This window comes from Lacerta agilis, chromosome 4 (genome assembly GCF_009819535.1).
Source record: "Lacerta agilis isolate rLacAgi1 chromosome 4, rLacAgi1.pri, whole genome shotgun sequence".
In the NCBI taxonomy this organism is placed as follows: Eukaryota; Metazoa; Chordata; class Lepidosauria; order Squamata; family Lacertidae; genus Lacerta; species Lacerta agilis.
The window spans coordinates 32,028,973-32,056,581 of NC_046315.1; the positions used below are offsets into that span (position 1 = coordinate 32,028,973).

General features: G+C 40.6%; 1 protein-coding gene across 1 annotated transcript; it reads right to left on the bottom strand.

Moving 5' to 3' along the window:
* Positions 1-858: 858 nt before the first annotated feature.
* TOMM70 (translocase of outer mitochondrial membrane 70) lies at positions 859-25,855 on the bottom strand. The gene is made up of 12 exons (XM_033146622.1): positions 25,583-25,855; positions 17,373-17,546; positions 12,284-12,410; positions 11,989-12,098; positions 10,954-11,102; positions 8,458-8,665; positions 7,168-7,302; positions 6,515-6,622; positions 6,200-6,316; positions 5,906-6,003; positions 3,719-3,841; positions 859-1,319 (listed from the first exon to the last, which is right to left on the bottom strand). The coding sequence occupies exons 1-12, from the start codon at positions 25,838-25,840 to the stop codon at positions 1,166-1,168; spliced, it is 1,761 nt and encodes a 586-aa protein (XP_033002513.1). The 5' UTR covers positions 25,841-25,855; the 3' UTR covers positions 859-1,165.
* Positions 25,856-27,609: the final 1,754 nt, after the last annotated feature.

Sequence of the window (27,609 nt, forward strand, 5' to 3'; positions counted from 1 at the left end):
GTCTCATAATTCTCTGGAACAGTGTGGAATGTGGTACTGGCAGAGAAGTAAATTCACCAACAGTAGCATCCTCTGGGCAAAACCCCATTCAGGAAATGTTTCTACTGATGGGAGCAAAGTGTGGATCCAACCCGGTATATGCAATGTGCTAAGTACTAGAATAGAAACAGCTCTTAAAAATACAGGTGGATGCTTTGTGCCACAGCATAAGCCCAAAAGCATCTTTTGAAGTATAAGTTACTGTTTCCAATTCAGTTGGACCCTTTCAACTAAACTTCGCCCCAACAAGGTCTGATACTTAATTCTACAACAATTCTAGCACACATACTATGACGAATCCAAGACCAGTGTTGGCAGTGTCCTTAACAGTGACAATTTTGCTCTCCTGAAAAACGTTTTGACACATAGGCTTTTTCTAGTGACTTTCAAATTTAGACAAGGGAAAGGAAAAGTTGCTTTTGGGGACACAGGGCTACTCATAAATGGTAGTTAGTAAATTGCAAAAGATCTTTGAAGTAGTTCTCTAAACCCTGCACTAGAACAGCAGATTGAGAACTTCTGCTTCTGTATAGCTGCCACTGCCCTATTAAATGAAGCAGAAACTGTAAACGGGAAGAAAGAAAACTGCACATGATAACTATGTTGAAATGATTAAGCTTCACCCACAATTGCCTTAAAAATTCCTACTATTCAACAACTTTGCAAATAATGTGTTCTTTGCAAAAATAAAATCAAGCCAGAGGGATTCATTGCATATAAAAAATTACACAGCACTATTAATTTTTAAAATCAACATAATAAGCAGTAGTAAAACATCCTGTAGACAGAGCCAGTCATTCACAACATCCACCCTCAAAACATGAGTCAAAAAGGTTTTTATTTGCATGGCCAAAATAATATTTGATCCCCTTGCAACTCTTTTAACCTCCCTCTAACAATTATTTGCTGCAGGGGGAACAAACTGCTTACTCTGTTGGACAGCCACTCCAGCAACACCTAAACATTTAACAGATAATTACAACACCATGGACCAAAAAAGAAAACCACCCCAAAAAACCACCCCAGATTAACTTCCACCATTCAACACACTGCAACAGTGTCTTTAGGACTAGGTCGAAGGGGGCAGCTTTACTTTTAAAAAGGTCATTTCCCTCCAATTCTTTCTTTACAATGTTGGTGGTTTCAATCCATATTTCTTTGCAACTTCTGTCTGGGCATAGGCAGCATCACAGAGTGAGTAGAGGTGAGCCATTTCCATCTCAGATTTGGCTAGGTTAATAGCTTTATTGAACATTTCAATGGCTTTATCCAGATTGCCTCTGAAATAAAGGGGAAAGGTTGCATTAACATAAAGGAAATAAAGCTTGATAAGACAAGAGAAAAGCCCATTCTAAAACCAGAGACTAAAAATAATCCAAGGACAATGCCTGGGTTAGAGCTGTATTCTGAAAGCTGAACTTTCCTCCTTAGCAATCACCAGTATTGTTATGGATATACAAGTACTTTATCAAATATCATAAGTTAAAGCTTAGCAGTTACATGTGGATGTTAAAAGATGTGTGGTTTTTTCCAATGGAAGAAAAACTTGCAGCTTTGTTGGTGTCCTTTAACTAGGTAAAGGTAAAGGGGCCCCTGACCATTAGATCCAGTCGTGTCCGACTCTGGGGTTGCAGCGCTCATCTCGTGTTACTGGCCAAGGGAGCCGGCGTACAGCTTCCAGGTCATGTGGCCAGCATGACAAAGCTGCTTCTGGCAAACCAGAGCAGCACACGGAAACGCAGTTTACCTTCCTGCCGGAGCGGTACCTATTTATCTACTTGCACTTTGACGTGCTTTCGAACTGCTAGGTGGGCAGGAGCTGGGACTGAGCAACGGGAGCTCACTCCATCGCAGGGATTCGAACCGCCGGCCTTCTGATCGGCAAGCCCTAGGCTCAGTGGTTTAACCCACTACCATACTATTTTTCTCTCAACTTCCTAATAGGCATTATTCAGAAATCTGTGTTCCTGTTTATCTGGTCTTAGAAATTCATTATGGTGAAAGTATTTCTGAGATGCTGGATGCACAAAGATTTCCAAATGTCCATGTCTCAAACAACAGCTTCATTCTTTAATGTGCTAATTAATGTGAACTGTTCTGGCAAGCAATTAAACTTTCTCTAAAATACTAGATACCCAATGGAAAATATAAAGGTATACAGAAGTATGCCCCCCCCCAAAAAAGGTGCAACTTGTATGATAAACACTTTGAGCAGGTTGTTTATTTATTGCTGTTGTGTAGCCAAAACTCTTGGCTGCGAGTCCTGGAAGACCTGCAGACCTTTCCCCACCAGGCCTGGGAGGGCAGGGCCTGACTGACTCCAGCTACAAAAGCTGGGGCTGCTGACCAGAATCTTGGGATGTAGTTTGGGGGGTTTTGTTTGTGGGAGGGTTGTTGCTGTTATTAATTTTTGTATCTATATTTTAGATCTTGTGATTTATGTGGAAATTGTTCCATTTGGTTGTGCACTTTTTGATGTTTTATTTACTGTTTATGACTACTTTTGTTAGGCTTGTAATTATGTAATATTGTTTATGCTGTAAGCCGCCTTGAGCATGGTTTGAACTATGGAAAGGCGGCATACAAATAAAATGGGGTGTGTGTGTGTGTAAATATGACTCTGCTTCTGTAATTCCTGCATTGCCTACAACACTTTTTGCAACATCTCCTGGGGCCCACATCCAGACCTATATCCCTAGCGTAAGTTCCATTGAATTCAGTGGGACTTAATGTAGCTTACATATGTCTACCCTGTAATTGGGTGTGGGTGGATGTACACATATCTCTGTGTGTGTACAGACACAGACACAGACAGACACAGACACAGATACACACTGCACTATTATATACTGCATCATGGTGCTTCGAATGTCAGTGAGACTACATTGTTCTCTACTACAGAACTGGCCCAGGGTTATAGTGCTTTTGTCCGAGGTTGGTTTCCAGCCAGGAAGCTTTTGAAAGTTTAGTAGCATGGAATGCATAATAGCTGCTTGTCTGTTGACAAGCTGGAATTGTAATCGTACCAATACGATAGTAGAGGAGAGCTGATACTGGTTTAGTAACAGCTGATGCCAAAAATGCACTTCAGCTGAAGAAAAATCAACCTCAGTTCTGCAAAGGAAGTCACTAATGGCTTAAAGCATTTGTTTTCAACTACCGGTAGTACATCAATACCTAACTAGAGCAGCATTTCTCAACCTTGGGTCCCAGATGCTGTTAGACTACCACTCCCATCATCCATAGTCAGCAGGAGCAGCAATCATGGATAATGGGAATGGTAGTTCAACATCATCTGGGGATCCAAGGTTGTGAAAGGCTGTACTAGAGGATCAGAGCCTGATCCAAGGGATATTCACTTGACACCTCGAGTACAGAAGAGGGAGGCAGGCAATGAAGCTTATCCCTTTCCTATACCAGCAGAGTTGGAGTACTGGATCAAGCTGGTGGCTGGATCCTTACTTCCCAAACCCTAGAGGGTCACTTTGATAAGCTTGTGGAACTATTTCCTTTACAGACTGGCTTGACAGTGTCAGGGGACAGATTATCAGGCTCATGTGTCAGAAGTTCTCCACTGCTGTGCTTTGGGCTGTCTGCTTCCAACAGTCTTGAAGGAAGAATTCTGATGACAGTAATGTAGCATTCTAGACTCCCAAACTGGAAAAAATATGGTACTTACCTTTGCACTTCAATTGTCCCCATAGTTTCATATGCAAAGTCACATTTGTTATCAATTTCAATGGCTTTGCTTATAAGTTCCAAACCTTTATCTAAATCCTGCTTCCACTGAAGTTGAAGTAAACTGCAATAAAAACAAATGCAGGCCTAAGTGAATTGTATGAAAACAACAGACCTAACATAGCAGCATTCTATGAAAGAAAATACAGTCTGAAAAAGTAAAGAGCCCTGCAGTCAAGTAGGCTCTGGATCCAAGTCAGATGTAGTCATTTACATATACAGTGGTACCTTGGTTTGCAAACAGTCTGGTTTGCATACGTTTTGGATTACAAACACGTCAAACCCGGAAGTGCGTGTCACGGTTTGCAAACTTTATTTGGATTACAACCCCCCCCCTTTTTTTTTTACGGACAAAAAATTTTGGGAGGCTCCATTGGCAAAAGCACGCCTTGGATTACAACCTGTTTTGGTTTACAAACGGACCTCTGGAACGGATTATGGTTGTAAACCAAGGTACCACTGTATACCTTTTGTGACTATATGATTGATAAAATAGAGGCTGGATTCTATTTAAACATGCCAACTTTTGTCTTTGTTAACAGCACAGCTGGATTCAAATCAGGTGAGAGTTCTTGGAAAGAAATCCAACTGTTACTGTTGAAGGCAGGAGGTGAAACATTAAACCTCTATCAGTTCAATCACACCTTTCAATCCAGCACATACTAAGCAGATACCTATTTATAAATTAACGATTATAGCTTGAATCCAGTGTGTCCCTACCATGAGGCTTCCATTAGAATGAATCAGTTTTCCACCCTTCAGCCCTCTCTGCAATCCCCCACACATTTCAAGAATAGAGGGGGGAAGATAAAACTAGCAACAATGATTATTTCACTTCTTCTATTGGGAGTATCCCATAAGCAGAGCTCTGTTCATGGGAACTCTGGATCCAACCCAATAATATTACTATACCTTTAAAACATTTTAATGTTACATTATTACCACTGGAGCTTTCCAGAAAATTATGAATTGGATTTTTTTCCAAAATATTTACAGCTGCTGGATATCTGATTTAGCATGTTTGACTTTCATTTAGTAAAACAAAATTACAAAAAGCACGACTTACTAATTTAATATGTTGCATAAATATCTGAGTAGTTTTTCCAGTAGCAATGAACTGAAATATGTGATTAAGTGTCAGGGTAGAGTTAGAAAAAGAGTTAGAATGTTCCCAGAGGCAAGGGTTAAGCTATGACTCCAACTCGGGGGAGGGGAGGTACAAGCCAGTCCTCACTAGGAGGTTAGAAAAAGAGCGGAAAAGCCTTTTGAGAGTTGCTGGTCAGGGGAGAAGCAGAGCTCAGAAGGTATCTGAACTGAATGACTCTGTGGAGTGATAGTTGAAGTTAAGAACTATTTATTAATACTGTTTGTGAATTCTTAATAAAAATTATAAAAGACCAAGAGACGTTTGTGTGGTAATGTGAAGAGGAATCGACCAGCCCTGACATTAGGAAAAAATAGAAGTCCAAGTAGTGTGATTTTAATTCAGTATTCAAACAAACTCAAAGCTTCACTTGGAAGTTTTTGTTGAAATGAATACCGGTATGTGTATCAATACTTTTAAAATACACGTAACTACTCAACAGCATATTTGATTTCAGTGGAAGAGTTGGATGTGGAGACACTGTTAACATATTTATTTTAGTATGCCTGAAAAGTTGCACATATACATACTTAGGATTATTCATTATGTCACTAGTACTGCATAAAACTAAGTGGAACATTTTAACTGAAAGATAACATAGTGGAAATTTTTTCACACCACGTCCATTTACTAGGGAAGGATTTTATCCCTCTGTGTCACCCACCTGATGGAAAGGCTTCCATCAGTGTAATGGAAAGCAAAGCAGTTTTCAGTGATTCTCCTCCCTCCAATATAACCTGTTTAAGAGTCCCTTAACCTTCTGGACCATAGGCTGGGGCACAAGAGCACATCCAAAATTGCTTCAATCCCTATTTCGTTAACAGAAGCTTTACCATCAGTTGAGCAACAGAACTGGATACAACCCAATATCTTTTTAGACAGATTATTTCAGATCTAAAATTTAGAAGTTTTCACACACACAATAAACCACAAAAGCAGACCTACAGATAAGTCACAAATGTAGCAAGCAAGTATAGTACTTACCCTTTATGAACATAAGTAGTAGCATTATCTGGCTCAAGATCAATACATTTATCGTACATTTCATCAGCTTTGCCAAATTGCTGCTGATCTGTTAATGCCTGTATGAATAAACATAATTGAATAATGAAAGAAGATGTAGTTTAAAGACTTAAGTTCCCATTCTCGTTTACCTCTCCAAAAATAAGTGGCATATACTAGCCCAAACTGTTAGCACATGAAGTATTAAGAAGTATTATTTATTGAGTTGGTTCATGATAATGCACAATTTTTTCACAACTGAAGAGAAACATATACCTGGGCATATAGTGCATAGCCTTCAGCACACCTCGGGAATTTTTTAATAACATCTTCGAAGCCTTTCATTGCTGACTGTACTTGTAAAGCGTTATTTCCAGTATAGGCTTGACGATACTGTTAAAAAAAACAACAACAAGGAACTACGTAAAAAATAAAAGCCTGACAGAAAACTAATTTATTGTCATCTAACCTCCAAGCAATAACTAACACATTCTGAAATGTAAACCATCAACTTCCTGAAAGCAAAACAGTATTTTGACAAAATATTTGACTGCTTGACAGTAAAATCCTAATAAAACTCCATATTCTCACCAATGCAAAGCATTTCTGTGCTTGTGCCAAGGCAGAATCTGGCCGCAAACGGATACATTCATCAAAATCTTCTACAGCATCTTCAACTTGGTCAAGCAGAATTTTTAGCTAACACAAAGAAAGAAGTATGAGCAAAGCTATACAACGAAAAGTCAATGCCACTGATAAAAATACCAGAAAAAAATCATTCCATACTCTAATTACCAGGGAAGATAGACCTACTCCAATTAGAAAATATATTTTGCATGGGTAATTTCTAACCAGCTCTCTAGTACTTGTCTCTTGTTTATAGCAAGTTTAGCATCCGTCCCCATTTAACACTAGTCTTGCACTTCTCTCCAGTTGCTTACTTTTTAGCAGTTAAGAGATATTTAAGAACTACTCAAATCTCAATGCACAGTTGTCAATCTCTCTCTCTAATATTCTGTAACAATATACTCTATAACTATCTATCTATATGTTACAGAGTATCTGATTTTGAAGGGGAACTAATCAAAATAGCTCCCACCTACTAGGAACTATCCCTGGATTATCACTTTACATTCTGCTATTTTAATATTATATAGATATTTGTATTGGTATGTATGCCACCCTGGAATCCCTTTGTTGATGAAGGTATAGGTGGGAAATTTAATAATAAGTAAAATAAATACCTGCCCTCTGTGATGGTAAACATCTGCATTCTGAGGATCAATATCAGCAGCCATATTAAAATCTTGAGTAGAGAGCAGAGGTTGTTGTTGTTGCATATACATACTGCCTCGCTTGATGAGGGCATTAGCACGAAGCTGTTAAAAGGAATAATGGAAATTATAGCTGCCATTTAAAAAGTCTTTTCAGAGTTTTAGGCTGCGGTAGTCATCCCACTTACCTGGGAGCCCTATACTTGGGTAGTATTTGCAATCTGAACATGATACTGAACAAAATTACTACCGTTTAAACTGTTAAGAACCCCCCAAACAAGCCTTAAAGCAGGCCATGACACAATTACAGGAAGACAAATACCCTAGATCCAAAGAACTGTATTGGGTGCCCAGCTAAAACTGGATTCTTTGTTCTCCATCCCTCACAAGATAACTCTGGGCTAGTCATATTATGCTGAAGACCCAGGCCCCCTTCTCATGATCTGGTATTTCTCTTACTCCTTCTGCAAGTTTAAGTTTCATATAGCCCAGGCATGGGGAACCTTTGGACCTCCAGATGTTGCTGAACTAAAACTCTTATAAGCTCCAGCAAGCAAAGCCAATAGCCAGCAACTATAGCCAGCTATAGTTCAGAAACTATAGCCAGCTATAGTTCAGAAACATCAAGAGGACCAAAGGTTCCACATGCCTGATATACCCTAAGGCAGTAAATACAAATGTTGGCTCATGGCCAATCAGTGGTTAATAGAAACTTTGTGAGCAGTTTGTCAGGAAATGGTTATGCAGGGTTTCACTTCCTGGTCAGGAGTCAGCAGTGCTTTAGAAGTCTGAAGCAAAGATACAATCTTATGGCCAGGTCTCCTTGGCCAAAAATTTGAAATTCGCCCATTTCTAGGATAATTTTGCTAAATGTCTGTTACACAATGGGTGAAAGTATATTTTGGGCAGTGAGCATATAATGTCAATCCTGCGCTTGCAAGGAATTGAAGGGGAGAAAAGGCTGGCAATATGCTTAATTTTTAGTCCACCACTTTTCTTCTATATATGCCCTCCATCCCCACCAAAGGGTAGTGGGAATTATTTTGAACATTCATTTATTGAAAAAACACTTAAGCCTACCACACTTGAACCCTCAAAGGGCACAGTAATGACAATATGTACCAGCTGAGGTCAGATAAGAGGCAACATAGTTACTTATATAGTCTACTCAACAGCAGAATCACATAAATAAATGAACAGAATATCACTGCTTCATCAACTGCAAAACATTTCAGGAAAATAAACACATTCATCACTCACCTTTACATTGGCATCTTCCATACCAATAACCTGATTCAGATCAGGTTTGGCAGCGTTTGCATTACCAATAAGCAGGTAGAACGTAGCTCTTAATAATAAAGCTTCTGCCATATATTTTCCTTTAGCCTCAATTTCTTTAGTACACTCACTAATTATTTTGTCATAGTTTTCTTCCTCCATATATTTCTTTGCCTTTAAATAGCCAGAGCTGAAAATAACCATAGTTATTATTAATGGACAGTCAGGAATTCTCCCTAGTTGTAATAAAAAATTATGGAGAGGATATTTTGGGTATCACTGGCCTATACATTAACTCACAAACCAATAGGTCCAAAATATCCTATTCCTCATCAATCCAGCTTTTAAATTTTCAAATATGCAAATTAATAATTTACTTGGGTGTTATCAGAACTATTTCAACAGACAGCACATATCAAAGCACACAATCAAATAACAGATAAATGTTCAAAAATGTTTCTTTATCTTAAAAAAAAGGTTTCAGTATCCCAAGTACTCTGACTTTGTAAGGTGGTGATGGCCTTGAAACTATTGGTTTGAGTAACCTCCATTTCAGAATGTTTATGTGTCCTGATTGACTGGTTGAACCAAATGCACTGTGTGTGTGTGTGTGTGTGTGTTTGGAGTTGGAAGGAACACACACACACACACACACACACACACACACACAAACTCTTCAATGGTGCCATTCCTTTGCTATCTATGACCCATCTTCAGCAAAACTGAACACTCGAATTAACAGCATGTGCATTTGACATTCTTTTGAAACTGATAAACTGTCACTTCTCTTTTTGTATGCTCTCATACAAAAGTACCAAAATTTCTGTTGCTCAGAAAATAAAATGTTGGTTTTATTTATTTAAAAGATTTTAATACTATCCTTTATTTAATACTAGCCTTCAACAACAAAATTCCCAGGTAGTTTACAACCAGTCATTATTCCTAAGAGATAAAAAATATTTGATAGGGAGCTAGAATTATAGAATTGTAGAGTTGGAAGGAACTCAAGATTCATCTAGTCCAATCCCCTTTCTTGTATCTCCAATTGACTGGTTCAGGTCCTCCTCTCCAGAGCCCTTTAGATATTTGAAGATGGGCTGTCGCATGGAAGATGGAGCAAGCTTGTTTTCTTTAACATGAAGCTAAACACAAACATTTATTCTAGTAATACCCGAGATTTAACCTCTAATCCCACTATTTGCACATTAACAAACCAAAGTGGCAGTGCTTTGGGTATTTCTTCCATAAGAAATAAGCAATAAGTAAAATGTTTTTACTTATTGTTTAAATTTATACATCTTCTTTTTGCACAATGCCCAATACTCTGAAAATGATTCTCCTCCTGCACGACAAACATTTTCTACAGTATCAGGCAAGTTGGTAGTGTACAGATAGGGCAAATGTAAGCCATGTTCTAAGCAATTATTTTCCTTACAGATTTTCAAAGCTGAAAATATACAGCACCATGCATTTTACCTTTCTTATAAAGCATGCTTTAGAAACATAGCAGTTTGTTCTACTTAATTATAAGAAAATGTCACTTTCTGTGTACTTCTTGGATCGATACCGATCTTTCTGACTCAGTGGACCACCACAAAGGGAGGTGTATACCTAATATTCCTGATGACTTAAGCCAATGAAAGAATCATAAAAGGGATACAAAATGTCATGCTCCCTCACCCCAGCCTTCTTTCTTTCACTCTTTCCTCCTGCTAGTTCTAGCCATGGTAAAGTGTTATGATGGTACCAACTATAACCAGGCTTCAATAATGCCTAACTAGGATTTTAAGATAGTGAAAAAACAAATCCTGGTTAATATTAACCATGTCTGACCCACAGAAGTAGGAAAGCAAATATGCATTTGTCACAATGCTAATATTTTAAGCACATTTAAAGCAACATCAGGATAATTTTGTCCAGACAAGTCCACAGATCAGTCTCCATACCTGAGCACTGGAAAATGCACAACCTAACATCTAATTTTAAAGAGATATGGGGGTGGGATCCTGGAAATTACAGGCTGGTTACTGGTGGAATGTATTGTTAAAGATTAAATAACCAAGCAAATAGAAAAACAAGGCTTGCTGAAGTAGAACCAGGATGCCTTCTGCTAGGATAAGACCTGTCTCCCTAACCTATTAAGAGTTCTTTGAGTGTGTCAGGAATTATATAGGTCCTCTTATGGATCAGGAATTGGTCAAGTAAAAGGAAGCAGAGACTAGGAATAAATGGGCTGTTCTCCCAATAGAGGGATGTAGGAAGCAGGGTCCCACATGGATCAGCATTGGGACTTGTGCTTTTTAACTTGTTCATAAACAGCCTAGAGTTAAGGGTGAGTAGTGAGGTGGCCAAGTTTGCTTTTGCAACTGGACCTAACGGTCAGGGGTCCCTTTACCACAGCAAATAAAGATGTAGAACAGACAATGATGTATACTAGAAAACCAACAATTTACTCGCTTAAGTTTATCATTTACTTACTTTTCTTTTATGACAGAGGCTTCTCCTTCTTTATCTTTATCTTCATCAGATTTCTCTCCTCTAAGAAGAGGTTGGGAGATGATGTCATCCGTGAAAGAGCTGAAGTATGATTTGATAAATTGTGGTGAAGGCATCAGAGGTTCTCTGTTCTGAAATAAGATGGACAGTGTTAGTTCAAATGCCATTTCTAATTTTTTATCAGTCAATGGCAAGTAACTAATCCAACTGCAATTAGCACACAATTTAATTACACTTTAAAAAAACTGATTTCTGGTTCCATTTCTAAGTGCAGTTTAAGTGCTGGTGTCAGCCTATGAAGTACTAAACAGTCTGGCCAGGGTTTTTGAAGCACTATTCCTTCCTTATCATTCTCTTCCATCTTTGTGAAGACCTTCTCCTATTTCCCACACCTAAATTACGGGGGCGTTAATGAGGGTGCTAATAAAGGTATCACTTGAGAATACTCTTTCAAGGGAAATCTGGATGAACAACACGCTGTTATTAATATTCCAGGCCAGGAGGACTCTTTCCCTGTAATATTGATACAACTGCTGATGTCTTGCTGGTTTACCATGATCACTGATATTGCAGTTGATTCCTTGCTACTGAAACTGAAAATTAAACTGTCTACGTTATCCTACTGAAACCAAAGTATGTGTAACAGAAATAAGACGTACCTCTATTTCCCTTCCCTTACTGTTTTTCTTATGTTTACTTTTAAATAGTAAGCTGTTTAAGGCAGGAACCTGGTTTTTTTGTTCTTTGTGGAGAGCCACATATATACATGGTTGTGTTTTGGGGCATGTTATGCAGAAAAATAAGAATAAATATCATAAAGTATCTGACTTGTGGACTTGCTGTTTCTATTGCCTGTATTGGCTATTCCCACTGTGGTTATCAGCAATCCTTACTTTCACTAGGAACAGTTTTCAAATCACTTCACACTTGCTGTAAAAACCATTAGCACAGTTTTATTCTTGTAACCACCACCAAATGGCAGATGTGTTACTATCACACCCAATATTGAAGACATACCTTATATTTTTCTTTGGCCTTTTCTTTCCCAAGAAGTTTAAGAACTTTATCAGCTAGCAACATACTTTGCTGATTTTGAAAGCCTTCTAAAATGCACACTGCAGTGACATCTGGGGATTATAAATGGAAAACAATGATATAAATTATGAGTTCTTTAATCCTTGAAAAACTATATAGCCAATTGCCACAATGTACATTTTATCCATCTGAACACATGGCATATACCCTTATATTCTTTTGCTGAATTCAAACAACTTCTGCATCTTTAACTTCATTTAAAATACAACATACTCACCTTCTAAACATTCTTTCTTATTGTCTAGCTTCTCATGTGCCTTAGCACGCCTGAAGAGGGCTTTTATGTATCTGGGATTTAGCTCAACTGCCTTTGTACAGTCTTGTGCTACCTCTTTCCATTTTTGCTGTAGATATAAGAATAACCAGTTACAAATAAGCAATTTTCTCAAAGGAAAAAAATTACAGATTTCTACCACTATTAACACTGCAACCTAGTATGCTTTAATTGTTTTTAGTCTGAAACTATCTTATCTTCAGATGCTGCTCTAGATTTAAGTTACCAATCCATCAATGCAAGCCTATGCATGTTTACTCAAGAGCTAAGTCCCAGTGTGCTCTATGCAACTTATTCCCAGGTTGATGTGTTTAGGATTGTAGAAAATGGTTACAGCTACAGAGCAGTCTTACTAAAGTATTAGTAAACAGTTTGACCATAAAACATATGAAGTTTTCACTCTCAAAGTAGCATCTTGGAGACAGATGTCCGGAAAAGCAAAGAGCAGAAGCAGCCAGTCAAAAAAGGAACCCAAAGTATTCAAAGCCTAGTGAATTCAAGACCTGGTACTGTACTATTCAAGCCCAAATAATTCAAATAAAAAGAAATACTTCTAATAAGCATGTTTCTAAGTATCTTATTAAAGGTAAGTTTGCTGCTGCAACTAAATTTAATGCAATCCTCCCACTATGATTCTTATACTCAGAACTAAGACCACTGTGTTCCATGTGGCTTGTTGTTGTTCAGTCGTTCAGTCGTGTCCGACTCTTCGTGACCCCATGGACCAGAGCACGCCAGGCACGCCTATCCTTCACTGCCTCTCGCAGTTTGGCCAAACTCATGTTAGTAGCTTCAAGAACACTGTCCAACCATTTCATCTTCTGTCGTCCCCTTCTCCTTGTGCCCTCCATCTTTCCCAGCATCAGGGTCTTTTCTAGGGATTCTTCTCTTCTCATGAGGTGGCCAAAGTACTGGAGCCTCAACTTCAGGATCTGTCCTTCTAGTGAGTACTCAGGGCTGATTTCTTTGAGAATGGATAGGTTTGATCTTCTTGCAGTCCATGGGACTCTCAAGAGTCTCCTCCAGCACTATAATTCAAAAGCATCAATTCTACGGCGATCAGCCTTCTTTATGGTCCAGCTCTCACTTCCATACATCACTACTGGGAAAACCATAGCTTTAACTATACGGACCTTTGTCGGCAAGGTGATGTCTTTGCTTTTTAAGATGCTGTCTAGGCTTGTCATTGCTTTTCTCCCAAGAAGCAGGCGTCTTCTAATTTCGTGACTGCTGTCACCATCTGCAGTGATCATGGAACCCAAGAAAGTGAAATCTCTCACTGCCTCCATTTCTTCCCCTTCTATTTGCCAGGAGGTGATGGGACCAGTGGCCATGATCTTAGATTTTTGATGTTGAGCTTCAGACCATATTTTGCGCTCTCCTCTTTCACCCTCATTAAAAGGTTCTTTAATTCTTCCTCACTTTCTGCCATCAAGGTAGTATCATCAGCATATCTGAGGTTGTTGATATTTTTTCCGGCAATCTTAATTCCGGTTGGGGATTCATCCAGTCCAGCCTTTCGCATGATGAATTCTGCATATAAGTTAAATAAGCAGGGAGACAATATACAGCCTTGTCGTACTCCTTTCCCAATTTTGAACCAATCAGTTGTTCCATATCCAGTTCTAACTGTAGCTTCTTGTCCCACATAGGGATTTCTCAGGAGGCAAATGAGGTGATCCGGCACTCCCATTTCTTTAAGAACTTGCCATAGTTTGCTGTGGTCAACACAGTCAAATGCTTTTGCATAATCAATGAAGCAGAAGTAGATGTTTTTCTGGAACTCTCTGGCTTTCTCCATAATCCAGCGCATGTTTGCAATTTGGTCTCTGGTTCCTCTGCCCCTTCGAAATCCAGCTTGCACTTCTGGGAGTTCTCGGTCCACATACTGCTTAAGCCTGCCTTGTAGAATTTTAAGCATAACCTTGCTAGCGTGTGAAATGAGTGCAATTGTGCGGTAGTTGGAGCATTCTTTGGCACTGCCCTTCTTTGGGATTGGGATGTAGACTGATCTTCTCCAATCCTCTGGCCACTGCTGAGTTTTCCAAACTTGCTGGCATATTGAGTGCAGCACCTTAACAGCATCCTCTTTTAAAATTTTAAATAGTTCAGCTGGAATATCATCACTTCCACTGGCCTTGTTGTTAGCAAGGCTTTCTAAGGCCCATTTGACTTCACTCTCCAGGATGTCTGGCTCAAGGTCAGCAACCACATTACCTGGGGTGTATGAGACCTCCATATCTTTCTGGTATAATTCCTCTGTGTATTCTTGCCACCTCTTCTTGATGTCTTCTGCTTCTGTTAGGTCCTTTCCACTTTTGTCCTTTATTGTGGTAATCTTTGTACGAAATGTTCCTTTCATATCTCCAATTTTCTTGAATAAATCTCTGGTTTTTCCCATTCTGTTATTTTCCTCTATTTCTTTGCATTGCTCGTTTAGAAAGGCCCTCTTGTCTCTCCTTGCTATTCTTTGGAAATCTGCATTCAATTTCCTGTATCTTTCACGATCTCCTTCGCATTTTGCTTGTCTTCTCTCCCCCGCTATTTGTAAGGCCTCATTGGACAGCCACTTTGCTTTCTTGCATTTCTTTTTCGTTGGGATGGTTTTCGTTGCTGTCTCCTGTATAATGTTACGAGCCTCCATCCACAGTTCTTCAGGTACTCTATCCACCAAATCTAAATCCTTGAACCTGTTCTTCACTTCAACTGTGTATTCATAAGGAATTTGATTTAGATTGAATCTTACTGGCCCAGTGGTTTTTCCTACTTTCTTCAGTTTAAGCTGGAATTTTGCTATAAGAAGCTGATGATCTGAGCCACAGTCAGCTCCAGGTCTTGTTTTTGCTGAGTGTATAGAGCTTCTCCATCTTTGCCTGCAGAGAATATAATCAATCTGATTTCGATGTTGCCCATCTGGTGATGTCCATGTGTAGAGTCGTCTCTTGTGTTGTTGGAAAAGAGTGTTTGTGATGACCAGCTTGTTCTCTTGACAGAACTCTATTAGCCTTTGCCCTGCTTCATTTTGATCTCCAAGGCCAAACTTGCCAGTTGTTCCTTTTATCTCTTGACTCCCTACTTTAGCATTCCAATCCCCTATAATGAGAAGAACATCCTTCTTTGGTGTCATTTCTATAAGGTGTTGTAAGTCTTCATAGAATTTGTCAATTTCGGTTTCTTCAGCACTGGTAGTTGGTGCATAAACTTGGATTACTGTGATGTTAAAAGGACTGCCTTGGATTCGTATCGAGATCATTCTATCATTTTTGAAATTGCATCCCAGTACAGCTTTCGCCACTCTTTTGTTGACTATGAGGGCCACTCCATTTCTTTTACGGGATTCCTGCCCACAGTAGTAGATATGATAGTCATCCGAACTGAATTCGCCCATTCCTGTCCATTTTAGTTCACTGATGCCTAGGATGTCAATGTTTATTCTTGCCATCTCATTTTTTACCACATCCAGCTTACCAAGGTTCATGGTTCTTACATTCCAGGTTCCTATGCAATACTTTTCTTTACAGCATTGGACTTTCCTTTCGCTTCCAGGCATATCCGCAACTGAGCGTCCTTTCTGCTTTGGCCCAGCCGCTTCATCAGCTCTGGATCTACTTGTACTTGTCCTCTGCTCTTCCCCAGTAGCAAGTTGGACGCCTTCCGACCTGAGGGGCTCATCTTCCAGCGTCATATCTTTTATATGCCTGTTGTCTTTGTCCATGGAGTTTTCTTGGCAGGGATACTGGAGCGGCTTGCCAGTTCCTTCTCCAGGTGGATCACGTTTGGTCCAAACTCTCCGCTATGACCTGTCCATCTTGACCTGTCCATAGCTTCCCTGAGTAATTCAAGCCCCTTCGCCACGACAAGGCAGTGATCCATGAAGGGGCCATGTGGCTTATTCCCTTGTAAATGTGTGTAGGAATGCAGGCTTGGGCAGACTGTTTGCTGGAGAGGTAAGCTTTCAAATAGACAAACAACATTTATCTTGCTTGCAAATTTCTTATCAGTTTATGTCAAAAAGGCTTGCCATCTCACCTAGTCACATAAATTACTGGATTTGAAATTCAGTAATAATTCATAAATTCAATGTGTTAATACATTTTTCAGTTTGGTCATTAGCGTACTGCAAATAAAAATGGAAATATAAATTTATCAGCGTCAAATGTTTTCAGTATGGAGAGCAGTATATTTATTAATTTTCTACAGCAGCATTAGGACAAAAATAAATATAGTTTGCAGAATACAGAAACAGTAGGGTAAGCCAATGGACACAGAGAGTAGCCAGTATTTAATCAGAAATGTAAGGCATGGAAGTTAAGAAATCTAGCACTCCAAGAATCAGTGCCATCTTTAAAACCAAGAGAATCTCAGGTTCTATTTCAAATACACAGTCAGGAAACTGGGAATGTTATAATCTGTATAAGGCAGTGGTCTTTAGGAGATGCAATACAGCTAGATGTGAATCCTGCAATTCGGAACTTCCAAACCATAAAACTCATTTGGATGTAATAATAATAATAAACTTAGCCTAACAAGGCAGGATATGCCCAAGTCCTTTGCTGCCCCCTCCTTGCAAATTGGAAACAAATGAGACAGCTTCTTGTGTGAACTGGAAAACTATGGTTAATGGCTCCCAAACAAGCCAGGATTTGTTATCCAACTTTAAACTATGGTTTAATATATTCACTTGTTTGGAAGGCATTAACCAGTTTCCCAGTTTGTATTTATCATGAAGCAATAGTTAACTGCTCCTCCATGGTTTGTTTCCCTGCTTACATGAAGAGGATGTGTCTGAGTGCATGGAACTAGTGCATATCCTGGATTCTTAAGTCAGAATTTGATCATGAAAACAAGGTCCATGTGCTGCTTCTCCCTACCAATGAATTGCAAACAGCAAGTAGCACTTGTGAATTAGAAGAATTTTAAACCTCTGCATGTGCGGAGTTTAATGCCTAGGGGCTAGAGCATATAAAATGTCTAAACATACAAAAAAGCAGGTGAAGTCTATATTAATAATGCTTATATTTAAGATACATACCAGTTGCTCATATGCTGCAGCTCTGTTCTGATAAAACGTAGAAAGGTCAGCATTTTTCTCAGGTGGACATAAACTGATGGCTTCGGTATAGCACTGAATGGCTTGCTCATATTTCCCAGCTTTAAAGTATTTGTTGCCTTTGTTCTTTGCTGCTTGGGCTCTATCAAGAGGGCTCTGTAAAATATATATATATTTACAATTCATACATATTTTGAAAATACAAAAGGGCGGTCTTAATAAAACTTTAAGTCTCGAGAACCACCTTATAGAAACTGAGATATGAAAGCTAAGAGCTAAATGGTGCATTAAACCTAGGTTATGGGCGTAACAATGGTATGTCTAGACACATATTTTGATAACAAGAATACAAAGCTGAAATGAATGAAATGCAGCTGAAATATTATTTTCATTTTTCACACGGTCTAATCCTTCCCCTGCCCAACCCCCTAATATTCTTAAGAGGGTCTCTTCTCCAGTCTTCAGAGAGTAGTTGGAAGTGGGGAGGCAGGAAAAGGTCCTCCTTTCCTTCCACTCTCCAGTTTTAATCAGAAATCTTAGGCGCAGTACTGTGCCCAGAGCTCAGAAACTGCTCATGCTAATGAAATTCTATAGCAAAATGCGCCTAGAAAAATGGGAGTTTCAAACACTGCTGGGTGCTGATCACAAGAAAGCCGCTATTTTATAAAGATGCTCCTTCTATAGGTAAACAAAATACAGCATTCAAAATGTGGTAAAGATTTAAACATTTCCCCCGCCTTTATTTAGATCAATCTATATATAGAGGATCTTTAGAAGAGGCCTATATGAATCTCAGCTATGTATGGTTATAAGTTGATGTGCATACAAGGCTGCCACAGCTGTCAGCTGAGAGGAATGTTTAAAATATTTCCTTAGCTTATGAAAGATTTGTGGTGTAGATCTTGCTACCAATTTAAACATAAACATACATTAAACATACTCTATCACACTAAGATTATTGTTTTAATAAAGAAAATAGAAGTAGAAGATAAGCCTCTTTATTACCAGCACAGAAAGTGTATCAAGTCCAAGAGAATACACAATTTAAGAGAGAACACTGTTATGGTCACTGAACATTCTGTGATGCTTCTTGCTTGCTAATAGTTATGAATGGCCAGTTGCTTGCTAATAGTTATGAATGACCAGTTGATACTTGCACAATGACAGCTAACAAGACAGCCTTCATGCTTTCCTGTTGACCTATGACAAGCCTTTGTTTTTTTTTTTTAAACAGAATTTATTAACATTTTCATAATATAACATAAACCCAACCCCACACCTACAAATACAAAAACAACTACAAATACACATAAAGTCAGGATTCTTCTTCTTAATTGTAACCTTACAAAAAAAAATTTCTAGTTCTGAATCTTGACGCTTGACTTCCCCCGCCTTTTCACCTTCGGTTTTAATTCAATATACTATTTCCTTAACAACTTTTCTCTGTAAAAAACTTAACTTTACTTAAAAAAAAGAAATCATACTTATCTCCATCTTTGCATTGTACCTTAAATCGTAACCAAATATTCTTATAGCTAAACTTATTTCTTCTGTCCTTTATCATGCTGCTTTTAACTTAAAATTCAATATCTCCTTACTTATTTAAAATAAACTTATCATTAAGAGACTTCACACTCCGACTTCGGATACCATGGCAGACCATTTAGATTATACATTTAGTTCTTCAACCCACTCCTCCTCTGTCCATTGTCTTTTCCTGTCTTACTCCAGCGCCAAATCTCCCATTGTCTTCCTCCAAGTGTCCACAGATCCAGGCTGCATCCACAGCAAACCCCGCATCAAGCCTCAAGGCGTTCCTCATCTGCATTCTGGGCTCCTCCGTTTCTTTTGCTTCTTCTTCTTGTAAAAATTCTAATTCCATGTCCCTCGCCCCCGAGCTGCCACCTCGGGGTCTGGATATTGTAAGTTTTCCCATTTCCAGTTGCTTTCCCCGGTTTTGCCCAGCCATCTCAGACCATCTTTCAAACGCCTCTCCCAGCTCTTTGCCAAGGCATGATTCCATTGTATAGAACTTTTGAAAAGCCTCCTCTGTGGAAAGTAGATCTTTTTTATGAATAATTCCACTCAAGACTTGTAGTTTCCGATCAAGCAGTTCCATCTGTAAAATAGTGAGCTTTTCCTCATCCTTTAAATATGAGTTCGATGCCAGTGTGAGCGCGAAGTCCAGCATTTTGAGAGAGAGGGTGAGTGTCAGATTTCAGTTCCTGTCTCTTCCTTCCTTTGTTTCAAATTTTTCCTACGACACTCCGAGTCGCCGCCATTTCTCCGAGGTAGGAGTATAAAGATCCAAACTTCAAACGGAGATATTTTTCCCCCAATTAACCCCCGAAGGGAGGTCTCAACAGACTCAGTTTTCAAATTCCAAATACTTTCTAATGATTGTTGTGGCAGCAGTCACTTAAAGAGTTAATTTCTTTCACCAGCCGAAGGGAGGGAGGCGGGCTGCCTTTCTTCTTTCCCCCAGAGCATTCCAGGAATACAAAGAGACAATCAATTACTCACAGCCTCCGGGTTCTTATCAGCTCCTTAATGACAGGTAGAACTTAGACGCTCATCACAGGCTTTGCCGCCGCAATTTCATCCCGGTTGGGGCTTCTCCCCTAAAGCCCGGCTCCGTAGTCCCTTCACCCCCACTCCCCCTTTACAGGGGGTGCGGGGGAAGGGTTCGGAGCCACAACGGGCACAGCCGGGGAGCCCAGGGCACGGGACGCTCTTCCCGCACCCCAACCGGAGCCCTGCTATGCGGCTGCAGGGCTCCTGACCCCCGGGATGAACTGGGTGCTTCGCAGCCGAAGCGACCCACGACCACCCATAATGGCGTCGCAAGCGGAAGTTCGACCTATGACAAGCCTTTGAAAGGCAACATTCTCCAACAGAAAGGAGGTGCTAAGAGAAATTCGAGTTAGTTCGAACTTTAAATTTGGACTCCTAGAGAGGCAGACAAGAGAGCTGACTTTTAAGCTGCAGTTGACTAGAATTGGGTTCAGTCTTGGAGTTGAGTGAACTAGTTGTTCTCTGGGAATCTCAGGCATGATTGGCAGCTACATTTCTAGCTTGCTTGCTTCCATAATGCTTTGCTTATTTTTTTGTAAACTAAAAAAAAGTATTTATAGGATACCATGTATCTCTATTGTTTTTTGTTTTGTTTTTATATAAAAAACACAACTCTGTAGCGCTGAACCTAGACAATTCTCTGCTCAAGGAAATGAGATGTGTGTTGAGGATGTTACCATGGACTTTTATTATTAAACTGCTCAATGTGCAACCAATGTGGTGACATAATTACATTCTCACTTGCAGCGATAACCAAGAATACATCTTCAAACACTTTGAGTTTTGTTTATTTCTAAGGGGTCAAGTGGAAGAATTGACTACTTCAAAATTAATGTTTTTAAAATTAAGACTCCTAGTTCTGGAGGTATAACATATTTCAATGGTAAAATTTACATTATGGCCTCAATCCAAAGCTTTGTGGATTCCTTTGCAAACACAAGAGCTTCATACATGAAGCAGGCACAGGGCTGTATTGCATGACTTAGAAAATCATGTTGCTCACAATGGAGAATCCCTACAAGCACGCAAAATATCCTCTAATTTCTAACAGAAATGTTAATAATTTAGACATTAGTTGCTAGCAGATGAAATCTGTACTACCTGTCCAAAACTGCTCAAGTGTCATAATATAGACTTAATGTCATTTAGTCTTGCAAAGGCTGTTTGAGTAGCACTTTATGTTTACTACCTTGTCTCTCAAACACAAACTCCCTAAATGAGATAATGCAGAAGAGTATATTTGTTCATTTGTAAAGAAAACTATGGTTAAACGAAGCTGATAAAAAGGTTTGTGGTAAAAAGTAAACACTAAAGGAATGTGCATTGGTCTTCATTATTTTTCCATGTCACAAAGCTTATGAAGAAGGCCTTTGTTTTTAGGGACAGTGTCTTCTCAAGCAGAATGAGGAATTTGCTGTCATTTAATGGCCATGACCTCAGTGACACCAACATATGACAAAAATTGACTAGAGATATATAAAGCACAAGTTTCAGCTTTTTCCTTACAGATGTCTAATCAAAAACTGTCTTTCAAACAACACAGGCATTTTTTTTATTATTGTGGTCCAAGATCAGTACCAAAATGCCAGTGAAAAATAGCTGGCACTAACCACCTATACCACAAAATGCTTCTCCAACAAAAATGCAGTGATTGTCTCTATAAGATATTAAAAGCTTGAGATTTCTTTGGCAGCTAGAAAAAGATTTCCAATTCTAGGCACCTACATCATTTGTTAAGCAGGATAGATGACTTGGGGACTTTTTAATATTTTCCATTCATTAATACTACAACAACAACAACAACAACAACAACAACAGCAACCAAATGCTATTAAGCGGCCTAAACAACAGAAGATACTTATCCTATTTCACTTTAAAGAAGGGAAAAATATATAGCTACTCATAAGATCAATAAATTTTCAAAGTGCACTTTTAAAAAATTGCCATTAATTATTTAACCTGGTATGGAAAGTCCTAATATTCATTCTCCAATGCTTGCAAAGAGAATGCAAGCATTCCAATTTCACAGGATTTCTTCAGACAGATTAAAAAATAAAATTCCAAGTTGGAAACAGAATTAAGCAACTGTTCACATAATGCAATCGGACTACACATTTTCAGGGTACAACAATGTAGGTAGAGCTACTTTGGGAGCTAGTGCGCCATGTAAAAAATAAAGCCCTTACTTTGAGCCATGCTTTATATTCCTAATCCATGGCCTGGCACAATTAGCAATCAACAGCTCCCATCAAATGCAAGAGACTACTGTATATACATCACATTCTAAGATTAGAATGCTGGTAGATTCCCACTATTTAATGACTGCACTCTGCTTAGAAATCTCAGAGAACTAAGAAGTTTCATTTTTATCTATAGGAACATTTACTAAGACAGCAATAAGATGCCTGACTATACATTAAAACAAGAACTGTTTCCAATTTATGGATCTTCCTCATGAGTATTTATCTCTGCCTTTCTTAACTTGCACTGAATTACCTAGTAAGATTTAGACAGGGCACTAATTCCCAAACTGTGTGGTCATAAGTGCTAAAGTGTGACTTGAAAAAATAAGCCATCAGTTTCGGAGCCTCAGACTAGGCCATGGGGAAGACCCCATACAGCTTTAGCTGCCAGTATGTGAAATTAAGACAACATCCTGAAGACAAAGGTGCACTTGGATTCCCCAAAACAGTCATCAGTACAGATGGCAAGAGCATGGGAATCTCTGAAGCATTCATTACCACTGCCCAGAAAGCACCTCCATGCTCTGAACACCCTGGGCAGTGACTTAATTACTGTATATTCTGGCGTATAAGACTACTTTTTAATCCAGGAAAATCTTCTCAAAAGTCGGGGGTCATCTTATACGCCGGGTGGAGAATCTGCAGTCGAGTATATCTCAAACTCTATATTTTAACTGGAAAAGTTGGGGGTCATCTTATATGCCCAGTCGTCTTATATGCCGGAAAATACGTTAAGCACAGGGAAAAGCAAGCCTCCACTATAATGCACTTTGAACTGGAGCATCCTGCAGTTACAAGGTATCTTTTCAATTTAAAAACAAATTTCCTCCTATTTTAATCAAAAGTTTATGGAATCAAAAGTTTGAGAAATATTTACATAAAATTTCAAAATATAGGTCTCTAAATCCAAAGCTATAGCATTTTATTTCAAAGCAGTCTAGCTGAATCAGACCAAAGGCCCACTTAGTCCAGCATCCTGTTCTGTGACCAACTACATACGTATGAGCCCACAATAAAGATAGGAGAACAGCAACTCTCTCCCCAGTTGTGTTCCGGAGCAACTGCTAATCAGAGGCATACCACCTCTGAAACTGGATGTAATACTCAGCCATTGATAGCCTTATCCTCCATGCATTTGTCTAACCCAATTTTAAAGTCATCCAAGCTGGTAGTCATAACTACCATCCTGTAGCAGTGAATCCTAGTTTAACTATGTGCTGTGTGAAGTACTTCTTTTTCTCTTGTCCTGAATCTTCCAACATCAGCTTCATTGGATGACCCCTGGATTCTAGTACAGTGGTACCTTGGTTGTCGAACGACTTGGCTCCCAAACAAATCGGCTCCCAAACGCTGCAAGCCCGCAACTCAGTGTTCTGGTTTGTGAACGTTTTTCAGAAGCCAAACATCTAACACGACTTCCGATTGAATGCAGGAAGTTCCTGCAGTCAAACAGACTCCCAGAACAGATTACCGGTAAGTTCAACAACCAATGTACCACTGTATTATGAAAGGTGAAAAATGCAATTCTAGCCACGTTCTCCACACAGCGCATCATTTTACACATCTCTATAATGTGTCTCCTTACCTGTCTTTTCTTCCAAATGGAGAAGCCCCAACTGTTATATAACTTTTGCTCATAGAGGAATTGTTCCAGGGCTTTGATTATCTGGTTGCACTTGTCTACATCACTTCCAGTTCTGCAATGCCCTTTCTTAAGTCAGGTAACCAGAATTGAACAGTTCTGTACACCTATTTCAACAACTACTTATCCCTGTTTTAAGTTCATAACAGACACTGGAGTACAAATTTTAGAATCTACCGGTATATTACAAATAACTAGCCTGTGGCCCTCCAGATGTTGCTGGACTACAACTTCCATCATCCCTGACCCATTCAATATACTTGCTGGGAAGTGGAGCCCAATTACATCTGGACAGTCACAACCACTTAGCTGTCCCAATCTATATCCTCCAGATGGATAAAAATCAGTTCATAAATGCACTGGTTTTTCATGTGCTCAGAGCTCTTTCAAAGAAGCAATAGGCATTATCTGCAAAAGGACTGTAGCGCATGCATGACTACATAACTGAATTAGCTGCACAACCCTCACAGACAGGTCACCAAAAAGGATTCTGCTGCACTGGGGTTCTGCTTCCAAGGCAAAGTTCACAAACCAAAACACCTACTTCCGGGTTTGCAGCATTCTTAATCCAAGTTGTTCATAAACTAAGCCGTTCTTAAACCAATGTACAGTGGACACTCAGGTTGCGAACGTGATCCATGTGGGAGGCACGTTTTGGCGCTTATGCGCAAAGCGCGATTTAGAGCTTTTGCGCATGCGTGAGCGCCGAAACCCAGAAGTAACCCGTTCCAGTACTTCCGGGTACGGCAGTGAGCAACCCGAAAACGCGCAACCTGAAACGTCTGTAACCCGAGATATGACTGTACCACTGTATATGACCAAAGAGACACGCTTAACACAATTGGAATGTTCTACACCTATAACATAAGAGCTACCTTGAGGAAGGGCTTTCAAAGGCATTCATACTCTTAAAACCAAACCTATGAAAATATATACTGTATCATGAAGTGGTTCCCCCATTTGCCAGTGATGGCATGGAGTCTAATAACTGGATTCCTCACTTATTCTAGTAATATAGCACTGAGTCTCACAATTGAGGGGTTTGTAAAGGCTAACTAAAGTTCCTATCCCAAGTCAATTACAAATTGGGACCAGACCCTGTCTGAGGTTTGGGTCCAATTTCTAACGGGCATAAAACCATCTCAGTCTTTTCCACTACAGGTTTTTTTCCAGCTTGCCAGGGCCAGCAGCAAAAGGCTAAAATCAATGGCGAGGGCGGGGGGTCAGCAACTGGAGACCGCAGGGTCGCCCCTGTAATTCACTGGGAACATTTGATCCCATTCTCCAACCGAAACAGAGTAGCTGCCAGATGCGCTCCAAAAGACGCCGCGCAAGAGGAAAGCGAATCGGGGAGGGCGGAGGAAACGAGGGCCCTCATTCACTGCGTACATTTAACTCCTACGATCATTCCCGCCCAGCCAAAGGTGAGGAGGGATTGGCTGAGGCAATGGGTTGGGTGTCTTGGCTACCAGCCCCTGGGAGGGGCCGCGCGGTCTGGCCCTCCGTGCTCTGAGAGAGAGGCCCTTCCACACAACCGAGGGCCGCTGGAACCCCAAGGTACTAGGTTGGGCTCCAGCACGTGACCGGCCTCCCGCCGAGCGCACGCGGCCACCGCGACGGCTGCCCCCCAACGGCTTCACTTCCCCAACGTTCCAACGGCCGCCCTCGAGGCGCTGGCCGAGCCCCGTTCCTCTCACACACCGTCACCCCAGCCCTTCCCGCCCTCTTCTCACCATCTCGTCCCCACTGGGGCCATCGGGGTGTCCGGCCCCTGAGCCGTCGGCGGGCCCCGGGCTGGCCCTTCCCTCAGGGGTCTTCCTCTCGCTCGCACCTTTGCCTCCGCCCCGCGTGGCGCGCCTCCGCCGGCCCCACAGGTACAGGGCTCCGGCCCCGAGTAACAGCGGCGCCCCCAGCGCCAGGGCCAGCTGCCAGCGCGGCATCCCCGAGCCACTCCCGCCCCCGCTGGCCTCCACGGGCTTCGAGGCGGCCATGATCCCCCGAGCGCCCCGCAGTAGCAGCTACTGCTGCTGTTCCTCCAGCGGCGGCGGCGGCGGCGGCGGCAGCAGCAGCAGCAGCCGAATCAACACAAGAGAAAGGGAGAACGAGGGGTCAACGGAAACGAGGGGCATAACGGGAAAGGAGGCCTATTAAAGCTTCCGCTCGCCGCGTTCCTTCCCATTACCAGCAAGTCCTAGGCTGCAGCGCCACCTGCTGGCCGGATGGAGTCGGCACAGAGGCGGAGGAAGGAGGAACACTCGTCGGACCACCTGCTGGCTGGACGCGGTGTAAGCAGAGAATGCAGAATCATAGAATTGCAGAGTTGGAAGGGACCCTAAGAATCATCTAGTCCAACTGCTTGCAATGCAGGACTGTGTAGTCACGCAAGGGAATGTTACTGAAATTTAATTTCATGCTCGGATGGAAAAATGTACATCCCGCTAACACGTGATATATCTTAAACATGTAGGTATGTATGTATACATACATACATACATACATACATACGTACATACATACATAAAAATGCAAAACTCGTATGTAAATGCAAGCATATTTTACAATTATGAAAAAAATCACATCAACAAACACCTCATTCAGACAATAAAATAATGAACATTTGTGGGGATCACATCAGCAACCTCTACTACATCTAGTATAAAAGGTAAAGGGAACCCTGACTGTTAGGTCTAGTCGCGGACAACTCGGGGGTTGCAGCGCTCATCTCGCTTTATTGGCCAAGGGAACCGGCGTACAACTTCCAGGTCATGTGGCCAGCATGACAAAGCTGCTTCTGGCAAACCAGACTAGCACACGGATATGCCGTTTACCTTCCCGCCGGAGCGGCAGCTATTTATCTACTTGCACTTTGACGTGCTTTCGAACTGCTAGGTTGGCAGGAGCAACGGAAGCTCACCCCGTTGCGGGGATTCGAACTGCCGACCTGATCGGCAAGCCCTAGGCTCAGTGGTTTAGACCACAATGCCATCTGCATCCTTAGTATATATCTAATATACTCTAGTATGAAAACAGCCTATAATGGTGCATAGAAAACTCTTTGCACAATCACATACTAACCCCCTGACCCAGTAAGGATGGAACTTGGCAACTGGTGAGTACAGTGGTACCTCGGGTTACAAACACTCCACTAACCTGGAAGTAGTACCTCAGGTTAAGAACTTTACCTCAGGATAAGAACAGAAATCGTGTGCCGGCGGCATGGTGGCAGTGGGAGGCCCCATTAGCTAAAGTGGTGCTTCAGGTTAAGAACGGTTTCAGGTTAAGAACAGACCTCCGGAACGAATTAAGTTAATAACCAGAGGCACCACTGTACAAACAAAGAACTTCCAAAAAAAAAAAAAAGGCTACAACATGAAACTACTGAATTGCAGTTCATCAAGAGGTTCAGTGCTCTGCTTTGTGGATTGAGCTGCTTTTTTTTCTTTTTAATTTTACTGTTGGTCTCCCACAACATTCAAACTTCTACTTTTTGCTTGGAGAAGACAAATTTGAAAAATATTTGTCTGGTGATGCTGGATTGTCTGGTACCCCACCAGAACAAGACAACTAAGTGACTGTTTTAAGACCAACATGGCTGCTCACCTGCAGACAAAATGCTTCCTGTGTTGCTTCCGCTTGTTTAACTGCAGCATTTAGTGGAGGGAGCACATTGCATTTTCCTCCCATTTTCTTGCCTGCAAAATGCAGTGGAGGAAGAAAAACAGGATTTGTCATCGCGGAAGAAGATGGTGCAAGTTTGTTT

Coding starts and splice junctions, on each gene's coding strand:
- TOMM70 (XM_033146622.1), bottom strand. CDS start 25,840: ATGGCCGCCTCGAAGCCCGTGGAGGCCAGCGGGGGCGGGAGTGGCTCG. Junction 12,411..17,372: donor CTGCAGCATATGAGCAACTG/GTATGTATCTTA, acceptor TTATATCTACAG/CAAAAATGGAAAGAGGTAGC. Junction 6,317..6,514: donor CACAGAAATGCTTTGCATTG/GTGAGAATATGG, acceptor TTTTTTTAACAG/TATCGTCAAGCCTATACTGG.